Here is a 22,493-nt window from a genome sequence, read left to right on the forward strand (position 1 = left end):
GTAAAATTACGAGAATAAAGTCATAATATTACGAGAATAAAGTCGTAAAATTACGAGAATAAAGTCATAATATTACGAGAATAAAGTCATAATATTACGAGAATAAAGTCGTAATATATTATAAATATATAAATATAACTTCACAAGATGCTCAATAGTCCTCATTTTAACACAGGGAGAAGAAGCTCTTCCTGTTAGAGTTCTCATAAATTATATTCTCATAATATTACGACTTTATTCTCGTAATGTTACGACTTTATTCTCGTAATTTTACGACTTTATTCTTGTAATGTTACGACTTTATTCTCGTAATTTTACGACTTTATTCTCGTAATATTACGACTTTACTCTCATAATATTACGACTTTATTCTATTACGACTTTATTCTCGCAACATTACGACTTTATTCTCGTAATTTTACGACTTTATTCTCGTAATATTACGACTTTATTCTCATAATATTACGACTTTATTCTCGTAATGTTACGACTTTATTCTCGTAATTTTACGACTTTATTCTTGTAATGTTACGACTTTATTCTCATAATATTACGACTTTACTCTCATAATATTACGACTTTATTCTATTACGACTTTATTCTCGCAACATTACGACTTTATTCTCGTAATTTTACGACTTTATTCTCATTATATTATGACTTTATTCTCGTAATTTCCATTTTCTTTTGTCTTAGTTTGGCCCTAATACTCCGTCGTAGCAACCAGAGGTTAATTGGGAGTTTCCCTTGCTAGTGGATGTCAGTCCCATCCTGTTTTTGGAACCAGAATCATCAACTCTCAAGGAGATGCTTCATAATTGCTCTACATCAGGATTCCTGCTGTTTGCATTAATGGCAGAAGTAATTAAACATTAGTAAAATATAAAAGGACTGTTGTTGTAACTGTGAGTCCAGCGTAAACTGAGACACCAGCATCACATGTGCATTCCCCTTGAAGGCAGTAGCTTTAGTCTTTGAGTGGTTAAGCTTGTAGTGTATAATGCAGACAAAGAAGAGGTTAAGAAATATTTAAGTAAGAGGGACTCTTTGCTGTCATCCTCCTTATCTGTTCTCTTCCAAGCTGTAGGAGTCTGCTTTTTGTCTAGTCCAGTTTGCTTTGCTAATGCTGGTATCGCAGTCCAAACAATGTCACTGGAGGTCACGTGAAATTCAAGAAATACTTTACAGATTATGAATGAAAATTAGTTTGCATTGTAACAATTTAACAAATTTTGCGTATTATATAGAGTATATGCAGGTTGTGTTTGACCCACAGTTACCGAGATCATGTTTAATTCTTCACACTCTGGCACACCGCTGATGACCCACGCTGCTCCCAGTGTGAGCTTTTTCCTTCCGTCTCTGGTGAGAGCCACTGACAGCACTTCCCAGCCTCACATGGGCTAAAACAGAACCCTGCGGTGCCTTCAAATGCCAATGTGAAACAGATGTGGTCACAAAATGCCACTGAATTTTTTTTTTTTTTTCTCATTTCCCCCAAGGAGCTTGAGCTGCAACAAGAGAAGTGAGGACATATTGTGACTTGTTAAAACTTCCAGATGTGACAGAGTTAGTGAAATCTATACTCTTGAGGCATTTTAACTTTAAGACGAACTGCGAAAGAATTAACATCAGGGCAGGAAGGAGATTCTTCAAATTCATTTGGTTTTATAATTGCTCCATGTCTGAAAAAAGACGCACTCTTTTGCAAATTTTTACATTCCTGCACTTTTCTTTTGCAGAAAGAAAAACCTTATTTTTTTTTTTAACATTTCTCCTTGTACCGAGTGAAAGAAGGGTTGGTTTAATCAATTGTAAATAATTGCATACAGTTTTAATGGATTCTGTATAGGAGCAAATCTGAACTGTAAAGTTTATTTTTCCGTGGGAATAATTGGAATGCAGAAAATGACGGGAAACATGCCCAGAGAAGTGAGGTTAGTCGGTGGGATGATGAAATGTCGGGCTGTGATAACGAGGCTGCAGCTATAGGCGGACGGCGTGATGCTCGGGTTTATTGCGCGCCTCCTGCCGTCCCAAGGCCCCGTCGTGGGAATCCATACAAAGTCATTAGTCCTTGATAGATGTGTGTTCTCTCGAAGCAGAAGTACTTTCAACCACACAGAGGAATAAAGCTTTTAGGTGAGAGTTAAGAGATTACGGTCCTCACTCTCCAGTGTGTATGCCTCCCCCCAAACAATACTGTGGTGGTTTTTTGGGGGGAGAGGTTTTACTCATCCGTAGACTATTCTCTGTGGTTTTTCTTTACTATCCAAGGAACAGAAACATGTCAACGCCCATGTTTGAACCAAATCAAGGACCTTAGCACCCTCTTGTGAAATTGTTTTGCAGCAAGAAAAAAAATACAACGGTTATACTGTACTGCAGAAACTTACATGTTTAACCTCTCATTTTTATTTCATGGCTTTTAATTAATTTAAAGCAGTTATAACAATGACATTTCTTTCCTTCTTTTCCCATCCGTGCAGCTGGCAGGCCTGGGGTGGGACAGAGAACATGGCTGAACCACGGCGGGAAAGCACCAGCAGCCTGCAGAGGAAGAAACCTCCCTGGCTCCGACTGGACATTCCTACAGCTCAGATGTCATTAGACGAGCCCCCCACTTTTGTTCAGGTGCTTTTATGTCACTGGATGCCTCTTGCCATGTTTACAGCATTTGTGGTTTGCAGCTGAGGATGATTTGTGTTGACACATTATCAATTCATCCTTTTCCTTTGTAGCCGCTGAAGAGGCAGGGGTTCCTGCGCAGCATCAGCATGCCAGGGGAGACGTCCCACCTCCAGTCTCCACCCCGTGACCTATTTGATACCAGACGGCCCGTGTTGCAACGTCAGTCATCCATTACCCAGACCATAAAGAGGTAAAAGGAATAAGAACATCCTTGTATAAGATTTGTGGCTTAAACTGTCAAATGTAAAGACACTTTGTGATTAACATCTTTATGCCATCTATCTGATCTGTCTGGTAATAACTTTTCTATTTCTCAAACCTTCTCAACAACCACATTTGACCTAACTGCCTGCTTTGCTGTCTGCATGATGACTACAACGCTGCATTTTTTTTTTCCCTTTTCACTTCCTGTTGTTTTTCTTCTCTGATTTTTCCCACTCCTTCCCTCTGTCCGTTTTCGCCACCTTCTGGCCCCGTCGCTGCCCGGTCGCAGCAGCAGGAGAGTGCACTTTGAGCGGATTAACACTGTGCCCATTAAGGGGCAGCGGGCTGCACGGCGCAGCATCAGGAAACACCACTCTCTCTCCAGAACTCTCCTCAGGTACGGCGGAAAAGAGCCAGGGTGTAGATGTGTAACTACTTATTCACCATGAGTAAATACGAAAGTCGACCGCACGTCATGCTTGCTTCCCCAAAGTAAAGTTTCGGTCAGATCCTCATCACAAGACTCTGCGGAGTTGTCCCTGTCTGTTTCCTCTTGCTAAATGAGTCATAACAGGACCTGAAAAAAATGCCGTCATTTCTCTCTCAGAAATGTGTCCTCATTCCGTTGGGTGATGACTCAGATGGCAACCGGAGGAGCACTTATTTCCCTAGACCTTTTTGTCGAAAACAATCCCCTCCGAGATGCCGCAGCACCTTACTACTGCGCTACTGTGTAATCAAAGGCAGGTTTTGCAGTTTGCAGTAAATGAAAACTTGCCTGAGCTTTCTGTGGAAGAATGTTTCCACTTCCTGGCCTCAGGGGACAGTAACATTTGTTCTGGCATTTATTAGACTTCTACATCAACAGTATGACTTTAAACACAAAAAGATACTTTAGAACGTCCCAATCTGCAGTTCAGATAAGGACACAAAACATTAATTGTCTGTTAATTGAATTTGCCGTCAGCCGGTGTCATTCAAGATTAAGAAAACGGCTTTATTTATGTATTCCTTATTTTAAGCATCAGAACTTTACTACTCCCTCAACATGTCGGCACAGAGGGTTTTATTGTCTGTATATGCAGACGTTCAGTGCATTTGAATGTCTTTCTCTCTGGCTTTGGACATAAACTTGTCTAGGCTTGTTCTCGCTACTCTGCCCACTTCTTCTTGCACTGCGGAGAGCACATTTTTAACACCCTGGGAAGTGTTGTTATACCAGAGTGTATGCTTCACTTTTCTGTGTGTGGGGGTCTTAAGAAGGTCATCGCTCAGGAGCTCTAAATGTCTTTGGCAAGTAAGATATGTTTACTCTAAAATAAAGCTGCAAGCTGAAGCTCTGATGTCTGTGGTGTTCAGGGGAACAGCGGACTGGTTTGGGGTGAGTAAGGACGGAGACGCCACCCAGAAATGGCAGAGGAAGAGTCTGCGTCACTGCAGCCTGCGCTATGGAAAGCTGAAACCACAGGTGATCCGGGAGATGGATCTGCCCAGCCAGGATAACATCTCCCTGACCAGCACTGAGACCCCACCTCCGCTCTACGTCCCCGCCTCACAACATGGGATGCAAAAGGTAAAAGGATGTAACCCCCCCCCCCAAAAAAAAAGATCAATTTGTCAGCATCACTGTTTACTAGGGCTGGGCATCGATTCAAATGTCAAGAATCGTTTTTTGAGCTGTTGCATGAATTATATGACTGTAGTTATGCAAAATATTACTACTAGTATTATATTGAGATTAAACAGCAAGTATTGCAGTTAATGATGCTGTAAGGACCAATCAGCTCCCAGAATGCTGATAGAACTGATACCAGAAACATCATGTGGGTCAGAATTACCAAACACATCGAGGGAGGAAACAGAAACAGATGAAATCGGTTTTATTTTTTCCCACATTCCGTTTTTATTTGTTCCATTTTCAGGCTATTTTGGTTTTTAATTTTTGAGCATTTGGTTTTTAGCATTTTTTGCAAATGTAACCCCAAGACAGTACGGTATATAAAGTAATGAAATATACACAATTTATGCAATTATAACATAACACTTTAATGTTTTCATACCTTTAAACATATTTAAAGGCAAAAACATGGCAGCAGTTATTCTGGTGTCCAACAAAACATTCCTTTTTTGGGGATAAACAAAAAAATAACCAAAAGTTGTAATGTAATGATGAAAAAAAAAAATACATAAAAAAAATTAATAAAAAATCGATCTTTATGAATCGATTTTTAGGAGTTAATATGAGAATCGATTTAGAATTGGGAAATCGATTTTTTTTTCAACACAGGCCTACTGTTTACATGGTTTTTACATCAAAAAGACTCAAAGTAAACTGAACACAGCACATTTCTTGGTCTGCAGATCGTGGACCCACTGGCGCGTGGAAGAGCTTTTCGAATGGTGGAGGAGGTGGACGGCTTCAGCGTGCCTCAGACTCCCATCACCCCAGGAGCTGCGTCTATCTGCTCCTTCACCAGCTCCCGCTCAGGTCTCAACCGGCTCCCTCGCCGTCGTAAGAGGGAGTCTGTTGCAAAGATGAGCTTCAGGGCCGCAGCTGCACTGGTCAAGGTGGGTGTGTGAGATAAGAAGCACTGAACACATAAAATCTGGACAATATTAAAATATGAGCCTGTTATCTGCATTTGCAAAGCCCTTATTGTAATTTATTGGATTTTATTGATATGTATGCAATGATCTTCTCTTATGGAAAGACTACAGCTGCAAATGCTTGTCGGTTTATCTCTCTCAGGGTCGTTCGTTACGGGAGAGCACGCTAAGACGGGCTCAGAGGCGAAGTTTCACCCCTGCGAGTTTCATGGAGGAAGATGTGGGCGACTTTGGTGATGAACTGGACACATCCTTCTTTGCCAGAGTAAGGTTGACCGGCTGCTGTTGCAACGTTGCAAAATCCAATTACAAAAATCCAACAGAATGTGAATTATTGTACATCTTCTCACTGTTTTTTTTTCTTTTTAAGGATATGCTAATGCATGAAGAGTTGTCCACATACGCAGACGAGGTTTTTGAGTCTCCATCTGAAGCGGCCATCAAAGATGCGGAGCCCAGCAGCAAGCTGGATGAGACGGAGCTGACAGGCAGCGCCCTAGATAAGATGGAGCTGGAGAGAAGTCACCTCATGCTGTGAGTTGCTGTGGGTGCCGTGTTAAGCCCCTTTCAGCACATGTGCCACTTTCCATTAATTTGCTGGCAATGAAAATGCCGGCATCATGCGCAAATTACCCCCCTCTCTGTGCTTTTCTGTAACATTTAGTGACTTATTTGAATAGATGAACTCAGTATCAGGTGAGATCAGATTCACAGTCGCTTTCACCGTCCTGCGAGCCTAAATTCCTGCCATCATCTTTATGTGCAGGTTTGCACAGCGCTGGTGGGTTAATCTGGTTTCTGATCAGCTATTCTGAGAAATCTAAGAGATCATGGTGTAAAGCAAATAATAGCGCTGTCCACACGTTTCTCCTTCCTTTGGTGATGAACTGCAGCGTTAAGCCATTTTTTTTCCTTTTAGGGCATTTCAGAATAACAAAAGAACGCTGTGTAGTTTTACTTTACTATACCGCTCAAAAGGTTAGGGGAAAACTTTATCTTCATGGTATTATATCAGTTTAACTTCTAGGATATCAATAGGATTATGATTATTTTAATTTCTACTGACTGTTGTTAGGGCATTCTGTTTTAAACTAATTGAAGTTACATGAACATCTGTAAAGATTTTCATGTACTGTATATTTAAAAAAAAAAATAAGAGGAATGACGTGATATGAGAAAATTCTGTAATCTTCTGTAACAGAAGTTACGGTGGTTTGTGTGATGCCGCGGCTTCTTGCCTGACAGTCGGCCGTGAAGACGGTGTCAGTAGGTGAAGTAAAAGATCAGGTTGATAACGATGATGATGGCGCTGCAGAGCAAGTCAATCCTCCAGAGTAAGATGCCAATCATTGTTTTTAATAACATCTACTGTTCAGCTAGTTTAAACATGTCAAAAAAGTGATATTTTCAGCTGCTTCCATTCACCGCTGCCATGTTTTCATGCAACCACCTTGTGCTTGGCATGTCAATTTGAGTTCTTATACCTTTAGGACAGCACGATGAGAAAAACAAGAACTTTTTATGATGTACCTCATGTCAGATAGATCGGATAAAGAATCACCTGGTAAAGAATAAGAAGAAATATGTTTTCATTTCTTACTCGGCTGCTAATTTCGCAGTATTCACCCTTTTTTTTTTCTCCTCTGTCATCGCTCCCAGACCTCTGGAGAGAGGGTGGCGGAAAGTCAAAGAAGGAACTCCAGGACCACCAAAGGTGCCCTTGCGTCAGGAAGTCGTGAGTGTCAACGGACAGCGGCGTGGACAGCGCATCATTGTCCCTGTCAAAAAGCTTTTCTACCGTGAGAAGAGGCCGTATGGTTTGGGCATGGTAGGAAAGCTCACAAACCGCACCTACCGCAAGCGCATTGACAGCTATGTCAAGAGGCAGATAGAAGATATGGATGACCACAGGTATTGCACATCTCCTCATGTGTCTCTAACAAGCTCTTACTTTTTGTGTCTGTACGTGACACAGATTTATAATTAGTCTAGCTGTTTTTCAATGCACATTCTCTGTCTCTCGTAGGCCTTTTTTTACATACTGGATCACCGTTGTCCATTTACTCATCACCATTTTGGCTGTATGCATCTATGGTATTGCGCCGGTGGGCTTCTCCCAGCATGAGACGGTTGATTCTGTGAGTCTTGGTTCCGATGGGATGAATATCATTAGAAATCCCGACATCATTTTGCATCGTTTTGTGGTTTATGTTTACATTCATTTTCCTGTTTCTGGTGTGGATGTCATCTGATTTTAGGTTTTAAGAAACAAAGGTGTGTATGAAAATGTCAAGTTTGTACAGCAGGAGAACTTTTGGATCGGGCCCAGTTCAGTAAGTACTTTTGGTTTTGGTTTTTTGTTAAGAAAAAAAAGTTTCAGCGGCTTTAATTTCATCGTTCTTATCTATCTTTTATCCATCCATTTTTAGGAAGCCCTGATCCATTTGGGGGCCAAATATTCTCCATGCATGAGACAAGACAAGCAAGTGCATGATCTTATCACAAAAAAGAGAGCTATCGAAGGCAACTCTGCCTGCTGTGTGCGAAACGATCGCTCTGGCTGTGTTCAAACCTCAGAGGAGGAGTGCTCGGTCTGTAAACGCACCATTTGTTTCTTTTTTTCTCGACACTTTGCCTTTTCTAACTCACCCTTGAAGAGAGACTACAAGTAATTTGGATCCCTCCTCTTTGTGTCTCTGCAGAGTACTCTGGCCGTGTGGGTGAAGTGGCCGAAGCATCCCAGCGCTCCCCAGTTAAACAGTAAAGTCAGGCAGTACGGCTCCGTGTGCCATCAGGATCCCAGGTAAGAGAAGAGCCTGTGGTTGTTTCATTATGAACTTGCATTAGTGATCCATTTGTGTGTTATTGATTCATGTTCTCCTCTTAAAGGATATGTCTGGAGCCCGCCTCAGTGTCGCCTCATGAATGGCCTGATGACATCACCAAGTGGCCAGTGAGTACTTTTAAACCCTGTGTGGGGTTTCCACATGACTTATAGATCGGGTTGTTTCCAATAATAAAATTATTAAACGGCTTCGAAGTTTCCAGAATTTATGCTCCACTGTGTGGTTAAGAAAGCTTGTGACACAGCAAGCCACTGAACCTGGCTATCATCTGGATTAACACTAGGGCTGGGGATCGATTCAAATATCAAGAATCGATTTGATTGCGATTCTTAAGATTCAGAATCGATTATCAAGATTTGATTTGATTCGATTCGATTCCGATATTGATTTGGGTTAGTGAATTAAAACTGTTTTTTGAGCTGTTGCATGAATTATATGACTGTAGTTATGCAACATATTAATACTAGTATTATATTGAGATTAAACAGCAAGTATTGCAGCTAATGATGCTGTAAGGACCAATCAGCTCCCAGAATGCTGATAGAACTGTTTTCAGAAACATCATGTGGGTCAGAATTACCAAACAGATCCAGGGAGGAAACAGACGGATGAAATCGGTTTAATTTTTTCCCACATTCCGTTTTTATTTGTTCCATTTTTGGTCTATTTTGGTTTTTAATTTTTGAGCATTTGGTTTTTAGCATTTTTTGCAAATGTAACCCCAAGACAGTATATAAAGTAATGAAATATAGACAATTTATGCAATTATAACCTAACACTTTAATGTTTTCATACCTTTAAACATATTTTAAGGCAAAAACATGGCACCAGTTATTCTCGTGTCCACAGAACATTCCTTTTTTGGGGATAAACAAAAAAATAACCAAAAGTTGTAATGTAATGATGAAAAAGAAAAATACACAAATAAATAAAAGAAAAAAAAAAACCCCACCCCCCCAAAAAAAAATCGATCTTTAGACATATGAATCGATTTTTAGGAATTAATATGAGAATCGATTTAGAATTGGGAAATCGATTTTTTAAACACAGGTTTAGTTGCTTCCAGTCATAAAATTAGAAGTTTCCAGAATTTATGCTCCACTGTGGTTAAGAAATCTTGTGACACAGCAATCCACTGAACCTGGCTATCATCTGGATTAACACTTTCTTAATTCAAAATGTATTACAAAATCTGCCAGCTGGTTTATATAAAAAGAAAATGGGGATTTTGTAACACTTGGCGCTGCGTTGTGATGTTTCAAACGATACTGATGTGTGTTTGCAGATGAAATGTTTCAAATCACCATCTGACATCATGTTTGGAGTAAACTTAGTGGTTTGGCTGTTCTTTCTCCGCTCTGGCTCTTAGATTTGTACCAGGTACAACACAGGTAACCACACCAACCTGCCTCATATCGACTGCACCATCACGGGCCGACCCTGCTGCATCGGAACCAAAGGGAGGTGAGGACGGCTCAGCAGCTAACACAAACACAAAGATGGATACTACTTTTCTTTACTTACTGCTGCTTCGTTTTCTTCAAGGTGTGAGATCACATCCCGGGAGTATTGTGACTTTATGATGGGCTACTTCCACGAGGAGGCTACTCTTTGCTCACAAGTAAGCAGCTCCGTCTGACGTCCATGTAGATGCTCAGGTTTCCAGGTCGACATGAGACAAAGTGCTCGAATAGAAACCAACAGGCGTCTTGTTTTGGTTCGTGAATAAAGCACTTGGCTCGGCTGAATACACTTGAAAGAAAAATAAGTTATCTAATTATAAAAGTGCACCTTCTTGTCAGCATTACTGTGAAAGAACAGTAGGTGTTTTTTGTGTGTGGTGTGCTGTTTCATCGGTTATTCATTTCATCATGAATAACACAACAGATGAAGAGGTTTAATCTCATCAAACATTTGTGTGAGAATTTAACAGGAGCATGTTAGGGCTTTTTTCTGACATTTCTTTTTTTTAACTGTTTCAAAAGTGTGTTTCATATATTTTCTTTTGCTGAATACATTTAAGCATGATTGAGGGATCCAACTTGACACTGATCTTGATCTGTCCTTTCTCAGGTGCATTGCATGGATGATGTCTGTGGACTGTTGCCTTTCCTCAACCCTGAGATCCCAGATCAGTTTTATAGGCTCTGGCTCTCACTCTTCCTGCATGCTGGGTGAGTCAGCCATTGGCAGCATCTTTCAAAGTATCTTTGGCTTGTTTGCAGAGGAAAACATGAAAAAAAACCAAAGCTAAAACAAGATGTTTGAGATTAAAAATTATTCTTTTTTTCAGGTTTTATCTTATAAAGTTGAAAATAAAATGTAATTCTGCCAAACAAATGTATATTTTAGTTTGAGGCAATTGAAAGAGCAAAATTCTTGCAAGAACTCTGTTTTGACAAAATCATAAGGAAGAAAATGATTTAAATATCAGAATTGGAGTCTAGTTTAATACAGGTAGCACACCAAAGGAAATGGACAATGATAGAAAATTGTGGCCTTATGTATGCAGAGGTGTCAAAAGTATTCACATTCATTACTCAGGTAGAAGTATAGATGCTAGAGTTTAAAAATACTCCTGTAAAAATTTAAGTATCAACTCAAGTTTTTTTACTCAAGTAAAAGTATAAAAGTACTGGTTTCAAAACTACTTAAAGTATAAAAGTAAAAGTAATGTAAGGCGGAAAAAAGCAATTAAGGACAAAAGCCATTGAAAATGAATGCATCTTAGTATAATGCAAATATATTAAAGAACCATATATGTGTACTATTGAGCATTAACATGTGTTTCAGAGAGCAGAAGATATGATGACTAGTTGTCTATAAGTATTGTAATGGTGCAAAAAGTCCAACTTCAGGGGCATGTTATCATTTATCCTAACCTTTATTGGAATGTACATCCAAGTTTAGTTGCAGGAATCTGAGGGAACGGATGTAAGAACAAAACTGGACAAGAACATCTGAAACAACCACAACCAAATTCACTCTATCCGGATGGAGCAATTTAACTGGATAGTTATTTTTTAAAGGCCGAAATGAAATAGAGTAACAAGGCTGTTTTTAAAATGTAAGGAGTAAAAAGTACAGATAATTGTGTGACAGAAACAGAAATTTCTACTTAAGTAAGGTAACGAAGTATTTGTACTTCGTTACTTGACACCTCTGTATGTATGTATATGAAATAATATCAGCGAATGTACCAGAATATGGTTTAGTCTGATGTCAGGTTTAGATTTACTTTATTGCAAATATTTGGCTGCATGCTGATCATGCAGCAGGTCATATAGTCTGTAAGAGCGTCTGACTGACAGGTTTACTTTGGGCCGGTTTGGACCCGTCTGTATGGAGAGCTGGCCTTACACTTAAGAAGAACAGCTCTTCATCTTCACGTCATCTGAAATCTCTCCTGCTTAATCAAACAAAGTGCCCTCACTGCGTGAACTCATTAAGCTTTGGGGAGATAGAGACTTGATTTTATTGCAGTGCAAAGTTATTCCTGCTCAGCGGTTGAGGGGTTTGCTTCTCCTGAACAGAGGGATTATCTTCTCGGCACGTGCAGCTTTGCACCCACATTCGCACGCGTATGCGCACATGAACCCCCGTCTGTGTGTCTGCCCTCCCAGGATCCTTCACTGCCTGGTTTCCGTGGCCTTCCAGATGACCATCCTGAGGGACTTGGAAAAACTGGCGGGCTGGGTGCGCATTTCAATCATTTACATCCTCAGCGGCATCACTGGCAACTTGGCTTCAGCCATCTTCCTGCCCTACAGAGCAGAGGTGATCACCTGTGATATACCCACACTCTGCAAAATATGACACCATTTTATCAATCTTATGCGCTAGGGCTGTGCGATTAATCGATTTTAAATCTAAATCGGATTTATTATTCAAGACGATGTTTAAAAAAAGGAAAATCGGAAAATCGATTTTCCTTTTTTTGCAGCTGGCTGCATTACAGACAGAGCTCGTCTAGTCATCTTTGTTTGGTTAAGAAAATTGTAAATGTTGTCACTTTACTAAACTCAAGGAGGATTTACAGTATCTTTGCACTTCATTCCCAATAGGGAAATTTGTTTGCTATTTTTCTTTAAAAATAAAGATAAAATATTTGAAACAATTTATTCCATTGTCTTTTGTAGTTTTACCAAAAAAATCAAAATCGAAATCGAAAATCGGGTTTTCAGAGAAAAAAAAATCTGGATTTTATTTTTGTCCAAAATCGCCCAGCCCTATTATGCGCTACAGATTTCTCTTAATCTAGTTATGTGGTTTTCTCATCTTTCCGCTGCATTTTCTCAACCTTGCATACCTCCTTTTGTATGTTTTTCCCAGGTGGGGCCAGCAGGCTCTCAGTTTGGGATCCTGGCCTGCCTGTTTGTGGAGTTGTTTCAGAGCTGGCAGATCCTGGCACAACCCTGGAGGGCCTTCACCAAGCTGCTGTGCGTGGTGCTCTTCCTCTTTGCCTTTGGGCTTCTGCCCTGGATTGACAATTTTGCCCACATCTGTGGCTTCATCTCTGGCTTCTTCCTGTCCTTCGCCTTCCTACCCTACATCAGTTTTGGCCGCATGGACCTGTACCGCAAACGCTGTCAGATCATCGTCTTCATGGTGGTGTTTGTCGGTCTCTTCTCAGGCCTCGTGGTGCTCTTTTACGTCTACCCAATCAAGTGTGAATGGTGCGAATTGCTCACTTGCATCCCCTTCACAGACAAATTCTGTGAGAAGTATGACCTCAACGCCCACCTCCACTGAAGTTCGAGCACAGCAGGAAGGCATCAGATAGATAGATGTGGACTGGCAGGGGATGGTTTTCCCCTTCTCTGTGAAATAAAACGATGTGGATGTGTTCTTTTACTCTGTCATTATGAATACCTTCCCCCCTCATCATAAGGACCTCCTTTTCCTTGCTTCCCTGTTCACAAGCGGTCGTATTTACTCCTCAGTGTCCAGTGAAACAAAGCTACGGCACTTCAGAAACTTATCAAAGCGCTCAGCCCTTTACACGAGAGGCAGAAGTTAAGAGAAGCCGGCGCTGGTACAGAGGAAAGGACCATTTTCTACATTCACAATCCAGATAGTTTTTATTGTTATTCAGGCAACCTCATACAGAAGCAGGGACAAGAAATATCAATACCTTTGGTGCCTTGTTGTTAAATGTACCAACTACTGCCATATTTTTGTTACATTATGCTGAGCACTCGAATGTCTCCGTTTATTTGTTTATTGCTTCTCAAGAAGTGATCATTGTTTTGAACACGGTAGTGTTTTAGCTACCTGTCTACACACATGTAACTGAAAACAGTAAAAAGAAAAAAAAATTCTGCAAAATAAAAAAGGTCTCCTACTTTTTTTTTAACTGCAAGAAACTGACTGCTGAACATTGTTCTGTTTTATTTTCATTTTATTTAAATCAAATGATTCAGATACCTGCATCTAACGTTCAAGTCACGTGTAGCTCCTCAAACAACATACAGTATGCAGCGGTAAGCAAGAGATTTATTGCATCATACATGATTTGTTCCCTTTTTAAAAAAAAAAAAAAAAAAAACATCTTTTAACTATTTTCTTAACTCCAAATTGCATTTTTCTTGTAAATGTTATCTAATCAGGCTCTTATTAAGAAAGAGCCACAGAAATGAATGAGGGAAAAATAACATTGAGGTCAAAGCTGATGTTCTACTGGTAATGCAGAGGATGCGATGTGTTGTCTGATAAGCCAGATTATAGACTGCAAAAAAAAGCAAGTGGTAGATTTTGTTCACTGAAGAGCAACCATTCTTAGTCTCTATTGTCTTCACACAGACCTGGCTCCTTATTCACTGGGTTAACAGAGACACAAACACCAGGATGATGAAACCCAGGCCAACGGAGCACAGTGGCCCCTTCATCTGTCTATATTTGATCTTTTCGTGTCCTCTGTCGGAGATGAACAAGTGAAAGGAAGGTGGAGGAGACTAGCAGCCGCTGTTCCGCCTCGCATACGCCTGCCCCCCAAGCGTGTACTCCATCTCTTGGAACTGCATGTTGGATATAGAGATCTGTGATGCCCCTTTCGCCTTGAAGCCGGCCTTGAGATAGAAGGGCACCAGAAAGTCCTCGCAGATCAGCAGAGCTCGGCGGAGACCCGGCATGCAACGGAGGTACTGCAGGTAGCGCCACAAGAGGATGGAGCCCTTACCCTGCTGCCGACAGTGACGGTGCACTGACAGCACATGGATGTGCACAGTGGGAGTGTCTGGGACATGCCGAGTCATGGCCTCCTGCAGGAGGGAGATTAGATGGAGCCATGAATTATATCAAAGCCTAATGAGTCACAAAAATGTCAATTTGTGTGGAATTTCTCATGTTGGGTTTAATACCTGTGAAAGGCTTTCCTTGGCCCAGCCGGACCCGATGATGAAAGCCACCAGCTGTCCCTCTTCGAACCAACCCAGGGACAGCTCAGGACACTGACCCAGGAAATTAAGCACTTCATCCAGAGTAAGGGGACACTCTCCAGACACGGAGACAAAGGCTGGGAGGCATTTCAGGCAGCGTGTCAGTATCAGTCATGATCAAGAGCGGTTATGATGAAAAGATTAATTAAATATGTTCTAAGGGGGACATTTAAAATCCAAAAGCAGGATTTGAATATTTTAAATTTGACACAGTTATGCATTTCTTTATTACAAGATCAAAATTTACAGTTAAGTTTATAAATAGATGTGACTAATCTATAAAAACTTTTTTAAAGATATTCTAACTGAAAAAATTAGACTTACCTTCTCGCTCAATTTCAAAAACACTGATGGCATCCTGTTTTGTGAGGTTCCTGAACTCGCTGGCGGGGAGCGTGTGGCGTCTCTGCTGCAGAGAACTGACCCTCACCGGCGTCTTCAGGAAGAAAGGCTTGAGGAAAGGTGAGCCGCTGATCTGCATTGTCATGATATCACAGTGGACAGAAGGTCTCACACCACTCTTTTTCCTGCCTTTTATGGTAAAAATATAACCGGTGCTAGATGAAGTGGGAGCCAACTAAAGTCCCCCTGACCTGTCTGTCCGTCCCCCAACTCCGTCTGCAGTTGAACTCACTTCAGTAGGTGAGATGCTGATCTTCACAGCTCTCCTGTTGTCTCCTCCTCTTCTTTCTACCCCATCTCATAATGCAAAGTGCTTGTCTCAAAGCAGGTTATCTGCGCACGTGTCTCCAAGGCTCTAAATCCCGTGACTTTAAACCAGACATTTTGTACTTTTATGGGACAGTATTTTGTAAAGAAAGGATTTTTTTTAAAGTCAGGAACAAAGAGTTTCATTCAGATTTCCCCACCTTTTTATGGGAAAAAAGTTGTTAAAATCAGATGACTTATTGGTAGTTGTCTTTAACCCTTGTGCTGTCTTCGAAGGAAGGAAGGAAGGAAGGAAGGAAGGAAGGAAGGAAGGAAGGAAGGAAGGAAGGAAGGAAGGAAGGAAGGAAGGAAGGAAGGAAGGAAGGAAGGAAGGAAGGAAGGAAGGAAGGAAGGAAGGAAGGAAGGAAGGAAGGAAGGAAGGAAGGAAGGAAGGAAGGAAGGAAGGAAGGAAGGAAGGAAGGAAGGAAGGGTGGAAGGAAGGAAGGGTGGAAGGAAGGGTGGAAGGAAGGGTGGAAAGAATGAAGAAAAGAAGGAAGAAAGGAAGGGAGAAAAGAAGGGAGGAGAGAAGGAAGGAAGGGAGAAAAGAAGGAAAGGAGGAAAGAAGGAAGGAGAGAAGGAAGGAAGGGACAAAAGAAGGAAGGGAGGAAAGAAGGAAGGAAGGGAAAAAAGAAGGGAGAAAAGAGGAAGGGGAAAGGAAGGAAGGAAGGAAGGAAGGAAGGGAAAAAGGAGGAAAGAAGGAAGAAAAGAAGGAAGGAAGGGAAAAAGAAGGAAGGAAGGGAGGAAGGGAGGAAAGAAGGAAGGAAGGAAGAAAAGAAGGAAGGCAGGGAGAAAAGAAGGGAGAAAAGAAGGAAGGAAGGAAGGAAGGAAGGGAGGAAAGAAGGAAGGAATGGAGAAAAGAAGGAAGGAAGGGAGGAAAGAAGGAAGGAAGAAAAGAGGGAGGAAGGAAGGAAGGAAGGAAGGAAGGAAGGAAGGAAGGAAGGAAGGAAGGAAGGAAGGAAGGAAGGAAGGAAGGAAGGAAGGAAGGAAGGAAGGAAGGAAGGAAGGAAGGAAGGAAGGGAGGGAGGGAGGGAGGGAGGGAGGGAGGGAGGGAGGGAGGGAGGGAGGGAGGAAGGAAGGAAGGAAGGAAGGAAGGAAGGAAGGAAGGAAGGAAGGAAGGAAGGAAGGAAGGAAGGAAGGAAGGAAGGAAGGAAGGAAGGAAGGAAGGAAGGAAGGAAGGATGGAAGGATGGATGGATGGATGGATGGATGGATGGATGGATGGATGGATGGATGGGAGAAAAGAGAAAGGGAGAAGGAAGGAGAGAGCAGGAGGAAAGAAGGAACAGGAGAATGAGGTCATTTTGACCCAAAGACAATACAAGGGTTAAATGGCACCTGCATATGATATGAGTACATGAGATATACGTTTCTATTCAACTGTGTGGTTTTAAACAAGACAAAGTGTGACTGGAAGAGGATGATACGCATGGCTTTTAGAGATCAAGGGCATGTGGGCTAATGTAACGGTACAAAGTGTGTTGGGAGATTTGTGTGGATTGTTGTTGGGTGAAGAGATTTAGCGCAGACTAATTAGCTGAAAGGGCACTAGCTTTGACTGGCCTGAGGTGAACCTGTTTACACACGTGTTTGAATGTGAACCCAACAGGGTGTCATTTGAAAGGCCTTGTGAAATATTAGGATTTTGCTGTTGTGTACATTTAACAAAAACACACACAAAAGAAACTGTTTTTTAATGCTGAATTGTTTTTTTCTCTGCAGTTGAACAGACTTCACACCCCCGTCTTCTGGCCCGAGGCTTAGCCCTAATCATTTTTAACATAACTCAAAGAGGTCAGACCAAAACAGAAGGATTACCCCATTACTTGTGTGTGTTTGTGCGTGTGTGTGTGTGTGTTGTGTCCAATAATAGTGTTGGAAGGGGAATCTCTTTTATAAGCCATCAACTACGTCAGCTGGATGGGTGTCCAAATCACACACACAAAGAAAGTTCTGCTCATGAGACATGAAGGACAAGCACGGCTGTTGTAAATTGAAATTACTTTTTCTGACCTGGAGGTCCGTACTGCTGTGATTCCAGAGGGACTTTTTTTCTTTCTTTCATTGTGTTGAGTAAATCCTCCCCATCTCTTAAAATAGCCAGCCAATGAAACAAGAGTTTTTGAGAATCCTGGATCCATATTCCAATGTTTCCACACGGGAGTCTTGACACCTTAAAACTCACACAATGACTTCCTCTACCTCATAGTACATATTCTAATCTCAGAGAGTATTTGTGTTTGCATAGTAACTTGCACAGAGGTTTTTTTTTTGTTATTTAGTGTATTATCCTTTACAGGCAATATTTAAGCCACACTGGCATTTGATCCTCATTAAACTTTAAACTGTCTTGTTGCTACTGATTAAACTGAGCATAAGTTAATCAGAACTGCAGGAGGATTGTGTTATTGTAATTGGCATTGTTTGTCCTGTGTGTGGCACAAGTCAGCATCAGTCAACTGTATGCCTGAGGCATCTGCAATAAATATGGATCAGAGGTCAATCTCCATCAAACATTCCTAAACAAAAAGTGAAGTCTGGAGGGAATTTTGAGACGGAATAAAGACTGAATTTAACCCGTCAACCACTATGATGAATTTATCTGTACTGATCAATAAACCAGATAGGAAATCTGAAAATTCAGACAGAAACTCTAGATAAGCACCAGCAGGGGGCCGGAACACTACCACTAACAAAACTGGCTTCTCTGATTTCCATCTCGGGAATTTCAGACTAAGTGTGAGGCTTTCAAATGTATTATAATCGCACTTAGGTTCAGTTTTTGTTTGGAGACTGGAGTTATAAATTGTTGCGACTCCTCCACCTCGGCCCGTGCTTCTAGGAATATGATGATTAAAGTAGCCGGGCGGAGTCGATTCATTCAAACTAATATACTCTTCCTCCTGTAGCCATGTTTCTGTTAAACAGAAAATATCACTCCTACTCTCTGTAATTAGATCATTTACCAACAGAGACTTGGAGCTTAACGATTGTATATTTAGTAGTCCGCCTCTAATTGGTACCAAATGTGCATTGGTTTAAATTTTTACAAGGTTATTTTGATTATTCTTAAAATGAAGAAGCATTTCCGCAAATGCAGGCCCTCATATGCTTCCATAGTGGAGGCGGTACGAGGCGGTACGAGGCGGTACGAGCCGGGGGGCGCTGAGTAGGTCCTAGTCGAAAAGGGCCATAAGAAAACCTTTGCCCCCAAATCACATTAAAACCAACTATTATGATGACATCAACCATCAAACGGAATGCAGAAACCACATATGGTTCTGACTACAGCAGCACAAGGACTGTTGGAAAATTACCTAAAATGGTTAAGCCTGCTAACAAGACCACATACAGTACAATGAATCCTATCAAAGGGGAAACTTTCGGACATTTTGGACAGCACATTTTCAACAAAACTACACCATGTCTCATTCACCTGTAAGCGAGGCTGGTTTTAGGAGGGGCAGGGGTGGGCTGTGCCCACCCAAACGTGCGTCCTGCCCACCCAATCAAAGTTATGGGGATCCTTTATTTTTTTATAATTTTATTTTTTTATAAATATAAAAAAATATCACAGAATATCTGTACCGTTTCTGATTGTGTGGGCACTGCGCATCATTTTTAGACACAACAATGAACGCATACCGCAGAAGTTGTGTCTCAGCGGAGGGACCCGACGTCCCAGCAAAATGAGCACAACACAGAAGTTCAGAACAGCATGGGACAGAGGGGGGCGTAGGCGGGACTTAAAATGAAGGCATCTGATTGGTTCTTTCCCCCCTGCCAAGCCTCTGGTCCTCTGACCAATCCGTTTCATTCGGACCACAAAAAACAGATTGGTCAGAGTTTTTACAGGATTAAAGCGACACTATGTAACTTTTCCACCTTAATATCATATTTCCAGAGTCATTGTGATGGAACATCAACTTCCAACAGGTTTAATGACACCTCTGTCATGGTCTGAGGGGGTCTGTATCGCCTTCACTGGCACTATGTAACTTTGAGGAGCATGGTAGGAACCCTGCCACACTAAAAAACTACAAATCTTTACGGCTTTGACTGCTTTACGGCATACGTCACTTCCCCCTCCTTCCCGATTCGCAGTCGAGACGAAAATGGGCGGGGCGTGGAGCGCAGCTCCGCAGAAGCTGGTAACCCGTTGCTTTGTTGTGGCTGCAGCAGCTCCACACCACAGACGTGGGGAAAAGATTGCTAATGGTTTAACTTTTCACCGGTTTCCTGCTCGGAGGCAGAACCACGCAGGCCAAGTATCTGATATAACAGAGTAAAAGAGTGAAAGAGCCGTCGGCTCGCTTGGATCGCGGCTGTAACGACCAAACACCTTCCACACAGTAAAGCCTGAATTATGGTTCTGCGTTAAATCGACGCAGACATACGGCGTAGGGTACGTGGCGACGCGCAATGTACGGTGCGTGTCACCGCGTACTCTACGCCGTAGGCTCTGCGTCGATTTAACGCAGAACCATAAATCAGCCTTAAACCACAAACACTCACACAGGCGGGCGTCGGATCAAAACACGGGTTTTATTCCCCACTTCGCCAGCTAAACGCAGTTGCTGGCCAGCTCTCTGCGGTGCAATTAACCCCAATCTTCAGATAGGAGGAAAAAATATTAACTCTTATTTGTAGCTGCAGAGGAAAAAAATAATCTCACGAGGAAAACAAAAATATTGCTCACGCCTCGGAGCCTCTTCAAAGCAGTCAAAAAAAAAAAAAAAGAGAAGTAAGAGGGATACAAAACATGTACTGTATGTTGTACTATTATACAAATTTATTGAAACACATGGCGAGTCAAACATTTACCAAAGCAGCTGCCAAACACTCCTAAACAAGGTAGCCTAAGACGTGGGTTGTGCAGAACTGCGGCAGTAAATCCTTTCTAAAGAGTGCAGCTCCGACGAGGAGCTCCATTCTTCAGTAGGGATTTCATATGGATCCAGACCGTTAATAATCATTATTTTCTCCATATACCGCTCCCTGGCTTCCTTGTTTAAGGTATCCCGGTAAATTCCAGTTCCTTTCCAGCAGTTTAACATCTTTTTTTTTTTGCATTCCGTCTGTTCACTTGGTGAAACAGAAAAGCGTCCCGTCTTCTCTCAAAACAAATGCACGCAACGGGACAGGAGTTTTCCGGCAGTATGCGCTGGTGCTCATGGGAAACGTAGTGTTCTTTCTGGTAAAGCACTACCGCTTTTGTCCAAAACATGCCGCCAAACTCAGAAAAGCTGAAAGTTACGTTGTGCTGCTTTAAAGCTGTCAGAGAGGTCAGATTTTTTTCTTTCCTTTTTCTGAACACATTATTCACTGGCTACTCTCAGGATGGAAGGACCATTTCACCCAGTATAACAATAAATGTTTTTGAATACGATCACAGACTATACCTTTAAAACCAATCAGGTTGTAAACGATCAATGGCCATATCATGGACAATTACCCAAAATTGTCTCAGATGGTCCTGACAAAGAAAAAAGCCGCAAGCAATTAAGGCTAGAAAAGAATCATGTGGAAGACACAAATGAAAAAAGTTTTGTCGAATTGATGGAGGAACAAAAAAATCAAAGACAAAACTCTGACGCTGAAATATTAGCCGGAAATAGAAAAGTTGTGGCAAATAATCTGGAAAGAAAATACAAAAAGCGAGCTGCTGAAATTAAACTTGATGACCAAAACATTGAGAAGAAGTTTGCTGAGCAGCAGGCCAAGGAAATGAAGGCAGAAAAAGAGGCAAAAGAAAGAAGACATCTAGAGATCAAATCTGTGAACAATTACAGACAAAAACAGATACAAAAAAAGGTTGAGAAAGAAAACACATATGGTTCTCAAGGACTGTTTTGAAATCACCTACAATTGTTATGACTTTCCCCCCACCTGATAATTCTGAGTGCCTTGACGTACGTGGCCCCCCAGGCCCCCAGCAAATCCCCACTCCTCCACCCCTCCAGAAGTGAACGGGGCTAGTACCTACTAACTCTTTGCACTATTCTGCACATCTGTACATAATATAATTGCGCTGGACTTTTTTACCAACTACCTCCTTGCACTACTGTAAATACTTCCACACTGGGAATGCTGCAATCACCCATACTGTAACTCAAATCTGTTGTAAATCATATAATCACATCTCATCTGTTTATAATATATATTATCACTCATTCATGTCTGACCTGCACCTCATAACAGTATTTATTAATCTGCACTGTGTACATACATACTTGTATATATGTGTATATGCTGAACATTGTGTTTATTGCTGCACAAGCATTTCCGATTAGATGCTAACTGCATTCCGTTGCCTTGTACCTTAACATGTGCAATGATAATAAAGTTGAATCTAATCTAAAACATATATTTGTCTTTTGGGACTTTGTGTTCCCCTATTATATTTATTTTTTTCTCAATTTTCCATCACCTAGTCGTCATTTTCTCCTTGCATTTAAAAAAAACCAAAACATTTTACATGTTACACCAGCTTCTTCCTACAAAGCGTTGCTCTACTTGTTCATAGGCAGTTTGATCTAATTTTAGACAATCATGTCCCTCTGAAGTGTAAAAGACTCTTAAAAAAAGCTTGGTTTCTTAGAAAACAGGAGGCAGTCGAGTAGATTTTACTTTTTTTTTATTGTTATACACATGCTGCTGTATACACAAAGAGAGACAGAGAGCCACTACCCACCTACTGAGGAGTTATCCTGGATACCAGGCTAACAGTGGTCAGAACAGGAAGGCACAGTGTCGAGTTGAAATGGCACAGAAGAGTAGGGAATAAAGACTAAAATAACTGCTGTAACTAAAAGCTCTGGTAGGTATAAGCCTCTATAAATCACATGCAAATGCAAGCCCATGGACTGAAATGCAAAGTTTGTATCTATTGCATTGGATGAGTTCCTTGCAGTAACGCACAGATTACAAGACTGCAGCTGGACTTGGGTACTGTTAAAACATATACCTGATGTTTACCCATGACAAAGTAAATATAGACCGTT

General features: G+C 41.3%; 2 protein-coding genes across 2 annotated transcripts in view; one reads left to right on the top strand and one right to left on the bottom strand.

Moving 5' to 3' along the window:
- Nucleotides 1-13,702, top strand: part of rhbdf1a (rhomboid 5 homolog 1a (Drosophila)) — a 29,213-nt gene extending 15,511 nt beyond the window's left edge. Inside the window, exons 2-19 of the mRNA XM_061712419.1 lie at nt 2,490-2,634; nt 2,742-2,881; nt 3,185-3,292; nt 4,255-4,468; nt 5,257-5,463; nt 5,645-5,767; nt 5,873-6,036; nt 7,162-7,413; nt 7,529-7,640; nt 7,761-7,835; nt 7,932-8,093; nt 8,205-8,305; nt 8,392-8,455; nt 9,718-9,812; nt 9,894-9,969; nt 10,422-10,522; nt 11,972-12,125; nt 12,681-13,702. Coding sequence (XP_061568403.1) covers nt 2,518-2,634; nt 2,742-2,881; nt 3,185-3,292; nt 4,255-4,468; nt 5,257-5,463; nt 5,645-5,767; nt 5,873-6,036; nt 7,162-7,413; nt 7,529-7,640; nt 7,761-7,835; nt 7,932-8,093; nt 8,205-8,305; nt 8,392-8,455; nt 9,718-9,812; nt 9,894-9,969; nt 10,422-10,522; nt 11,972-12,125; nt 12,681-13,100 — 2,685 coding nt within the window. The 5' untranslated portion in view covers nt 2,490-2,517 and the 3' untranslated portion in view covers nt 13,101-13,702. The remainder of the gene's footprint in view (nt 1-2,489; nt 2,635-2,741; nt 2,882-3,184; nt 3,293-4,254; nt 4,469-5,256; nt 5,464-5,644; nt 5,768-5,872; nt 6,037-7,161; nt 7,414-7,528; nt 7,641-7,760; nt 7,836-7,931; nt 8,094-8,204; nt 8,306-8,391; nt 8,456-9,717; nt 9,813-9,893; nt 9,970-10,421; nt 10,523-11,971; nt 12,126-12,680) is intronic.
- A 180-nt stretch (nt 13,703-13,882) lies between these two features.
- Nucleotides 13,883-15,460, bottom strand: aanat2 (arylalkylamine N-acetyltransferase 2). The gene is made up of 3 exons (XM_061712420.1): nt 15,110-15,460; nt 14,708-14,862; nt 13,883-14,608 (listed from the first exon to the last, which is right to left on the bottom strand). The coding sequence occupies exons 1-3, from the start codon at nt 15,270-15,272 to the stop codon at nt 14,303-14,305; spliced, it is 624 nt and encodes a 207-aa protein (XP_061568404.1). The 5' UTR covers nt 15,273-15,460; the 3' UTR covers nt 13,883-14,302.
- Between the last annotated feature and the right edge of the window lie 7,033 nt (nt 15,461-22,493).

This window comes from Cololabis saira, chromosome 21 (genome assembly GCF_033807715.1).
Source record: "Cololabis saira isolate AMF1-May2022 chromosome 21, fColSai1.1, whole genome shotgun sequence".
Lineage (NCBI taxonomy): Eukaryota > Metazoa > Chordata > Actinopteri > Beloniformes > Belonidae > Cololabis > Cololabis saira.